The following is a 3286-nucleotide window of genomic DNA, read 5'->3' as shown; positions in this document are numbered from 1 at the left end:
ATAACACAACACACAGGATGCAGGCCCCTTGTGTTCCCCGTCTCTGGATGGCTTATTCTTTTCTTTATTACTTTACTTCCTTTAAAGACTTTATTATTTTTGGGCCAGGCAGTGGTGGCTCATGCCTTTAATCCCAGCACTCAGGAGGCAGAGGCAGGTGGATGTCTATGAGTTCAAGGCCAGCCTGGTCTACAAAAGCTAGTTACAGAACAGGCTCCAAGGCTACAGAGAAACCCTGTCTCGAAAAACAAAACAAAGCAAAAAAGACTTTATTATTTTTAAACTATTTTTGACTGTCTATATCCCTTTTCTTTTTTTCTTAAGCCGACATGGTTGTTAAACACAGTAACCTGTTTGGAGGCTGTTCTGTCTGAACCTGCTTTACTGCGTATCTGTAACCTTTCCTGTCTGCATGAGCAAAACCTTAAACTGCCAAGCATCTTAGCTCACCGTCCGCTGGCAGCTCAAGCCCTCAGGCTGCGGCCAGTAGACCTCTCTGTACCTTGGACTGCATGAGAGACTGTGGGACTAGCAAGCCACGTTTGACCACATTTTTGTGTGTTTGGAACCTTTTGTAAAGCTTTCTCAGGTTTTTATGGAATTAGGTACCGTTTGTAGTCAGGCCTTTCTTTGGCCCCCATCTCACAAACAATGATGTGGAGACATTAATGGTGAACACTGACAACCTCGGTTTCTTAATGATTAGCTCTTATACTTTAATTAACCCGTTGCTATGCACCTGTGTGGTACTGCACGGCTCATGGCTTCTACCTCTCATCCTGCTTGTCTTGCTTCCTCTGAGTCCCTCTGACAACTCCTTTCTTCCCAACATCCTCTCTGCCCCCCAAATCCTGCCGAGCTGTTGGCTGTTCAACTTTTTATTAAACCAATTGGAGACACATATTCAAAGTGTACAAAAAGATTATTCCACAAGTTAGTCTGGCAACTTGCTGAGGTTCTAGGCCAATGAGAGATCTTGTCTCAAACCAAGGTGGAGGATCAGAGAAGGGACACCCAAGGTCATCTTCTGGCCTTCCTAAGCACCCGTGTAGATCGGGAGGGAGGGAAGGCTGAGGAGAAGAGAGGAGAAAGAGAGGGAGAGGCTGGGGAAGGAGGCAGAGAAAACAGGGCTCCAATGGCAAGAATTCTACCTTTTCTTCCTTCCCTTCCTTCCTTTCTTCCCCTTTCCTTTTTGCTCCCCTCTTTTCTCCCCCACCACACTCTCCTTTTATTTCCATTTGGACACAATCTCATGAGTACTCTGACCAGGCTGGTCTTGAACTTCTGACCATTCTCCAAGGCAAGATTCTAACCACCCAATTCCTTCCAGCCTGTTGTAGGAGCTGCACAATGGCTCAGGAGTTCTGGATCCTGGAGTAGGTATGGAAGCCAGTGGTGAGTGCAGATGAGAGGTGGTCTGGATGCAGACAGGGCAGCAATGGCATTAGCACAGTCCCCTGTGCCCCAAACACAGCTCCAGAGACCCTGAGTTCCTATGGCATCTACTACAAAGCCAGGAAGCCCCTCACACCTGGTCAGGAACTGCAGAGCTCCAAAGGCCTGCTTCATCCAGTAATGGCGACCTTACTGCTGGTTGGCCTGCAATGCCTAGGGCCTGGCTTCAGAGTCCACTGGACACAGGCTAAGAAACACAGCTCCCATCAGGCCTTTGGGGCTTGTTTGACTTGACACCGTGGCTTATTTTCTGTAGCTCCAGGCCCTCCACAACCTGCATGCCAACACCCAGAGGCCACCGGGAGCGGGTCCTCAGTCTCTCCCAGGCCCTAGCTACAGAAGCTTCCCATTGGCGCAGGCTGATGACTGGTGAGGTGCCCAGGATCTGCACCCCTGGGTCAAGGGCGGAAGCCTGGAAATGTGGAGCTCAGAGGTCTAAGTTAACACTTCTCCTTCTCCATTTAGGCTCTCCGGGGGTAAATTCGGACTCCAGGGGAGACTGTCTCCCACCAGGCTCACAACCTCCCAGTGAAGAAGTGCACCAGGTCACCTCGTCCCCAGCGTCTCCCAAGGCTAACTCTGCCCCAGGGAGCAGGCAAGGCCTGGCCCAATGGGAACCCAGCTGGGACCCTGGGAACACCTCTGCTGCTCCACTGCAGGAACAGGGGGCGTGGCCCCTGAGAGTCACTCTGCTGCAGTCCAGCTTTTGACTTTCTCTTTGCACACCGCTCCTGTGTGGCACAAGCAGTATGCACAGCCTTGAGGTGTAAGATCAGTCAGGACCACGGGGGAGAAGTGTATTCCAACAGGTGTTCTAGGAGGGCTGGAGCTACAGTGGTCAGACTGATTATCCCCACACTGTCCAAGCTATTAGTCAGTAAACATCTTTATTCTCTCTGAGGCTGTGCCATTGTGATCAGGGCCTTAGGTTCACAGGTATAGAGGAACCTGCCTGACACCATTTTGAAGGCAGGAGCCGTTATGCTGTGTTTTTAAAAACAAGTTTCTATTTACTGTGAGAGTTGAATTGCTTTCTGTTTCTTGGAACCTGACCTTCCCCAACCCATGACGTTATTTGGTTTTGAGAATACCCTGGCCCTCCTTGACCCCTGGGAGGGTAACCATAGCATGTTTCTTTAAGGTTTTTTAAATTCCTTTTGGGCCCATTGCCTCCACTCTGTCAAACTACTCATGCTTTTACCCTTCAAAGGGGCCCACGTGGATTCTCTGCTGTTCTCTTTAACCCAATTTAGGAGGCAGTTGCTGGCCAGCTGTTCCAGGCACCCCAACCCCAATAAAAATCAAGTTTGCTTCAAATTTTGCTTAAATTGTGGTAGTGGTCTTATTCTTGCCATTTGGAATTGACATTTTTTGGAGGCCCCTGATGTGGGATTCTCTGTATGCTATGAATAGGTTTTATTTCCATTGGTTAATAAAGAAGCGACTTTGGTCTAGAACCGGGCAAAATATAGCCAGGCAGGAAAACTAAACTGAGTGCAGGGAGAAAGAAGGCAGAGTCAGGCAGATGCCACATAGCCGCCCAAGAAACAAGATGTGAGGTAACAAACCACGAGCCTTGTGGTAAAATATAAAATAATAGAAATGGGTTAATTTAAGATGTAAGAGCTAGCTAGGAATACACCAAAGTTTCTGTGTGATTATTCAGGTCTGGATGGCTGGGAAGTGAAGGCAAGGTCTCCATTTACCTGCTTCAGTAAGATTCAGACCACACACCAACATTCTAAACCTGGACCTCACTTCAAAACTTCGGGGGCTGACTTGGGAGAGGCTCCAAGGCTCTGGGCTGCCTTCAGCTCAGGGACTAACAGGG

General features: G+C 48.9%; 1 protein-coding gene across 1 annotated transcript in view; it reads left to right on the top strand.

The window, feature by feature from the left end:
- Plekha4 (pleckstrin homology domain containing A4) overlaps nt 1–2743 on the top strand; it is a 27255-nt gene extending 24512 nt beyond the window's left edge. The window contains exons 15-17 of the mRNA XM_026789065.1: nt 1331–1380; nt 1712–1824; nt 1921–2743. Coding sequence (XP_026644866.1) covers nt 1331–1380; nt 1712–1824; nt 1921–2165 — 408 coding nt within the window. The 3' untranslated portion in view covers nt 2166–2743. The remainder of the gene's footprint in view (nt 1–1330; nt 1381–1711; nt 1825–1920) is intronic.
- The last annotated feature ends 543 nt before the right edge of the window (nt 2744–3286 follow it).

The sequence above is a fragment of the Microtus ochrogaster genome, unplaced genomic scaffold (genome assembly GCF_000317375.1).
Source record: "Microtus ochrogaster isolate Prairie Vole_2 unplaced genomic scaffold, MicOch1.0 UNK14, whole genome shotgun sequence".
Taxonomy (NCBI): Eukaryota; Metazoa; Chordata; class Mammalia; order Rodentia; family Cricetidae; genus Microtus; species Microtus ochrogaster.
The sequence above is the reverse complement of the archived record's forward strand: the minus strand, read 5'-3'. Positions and strand labels throughout refer to the sequence as shown.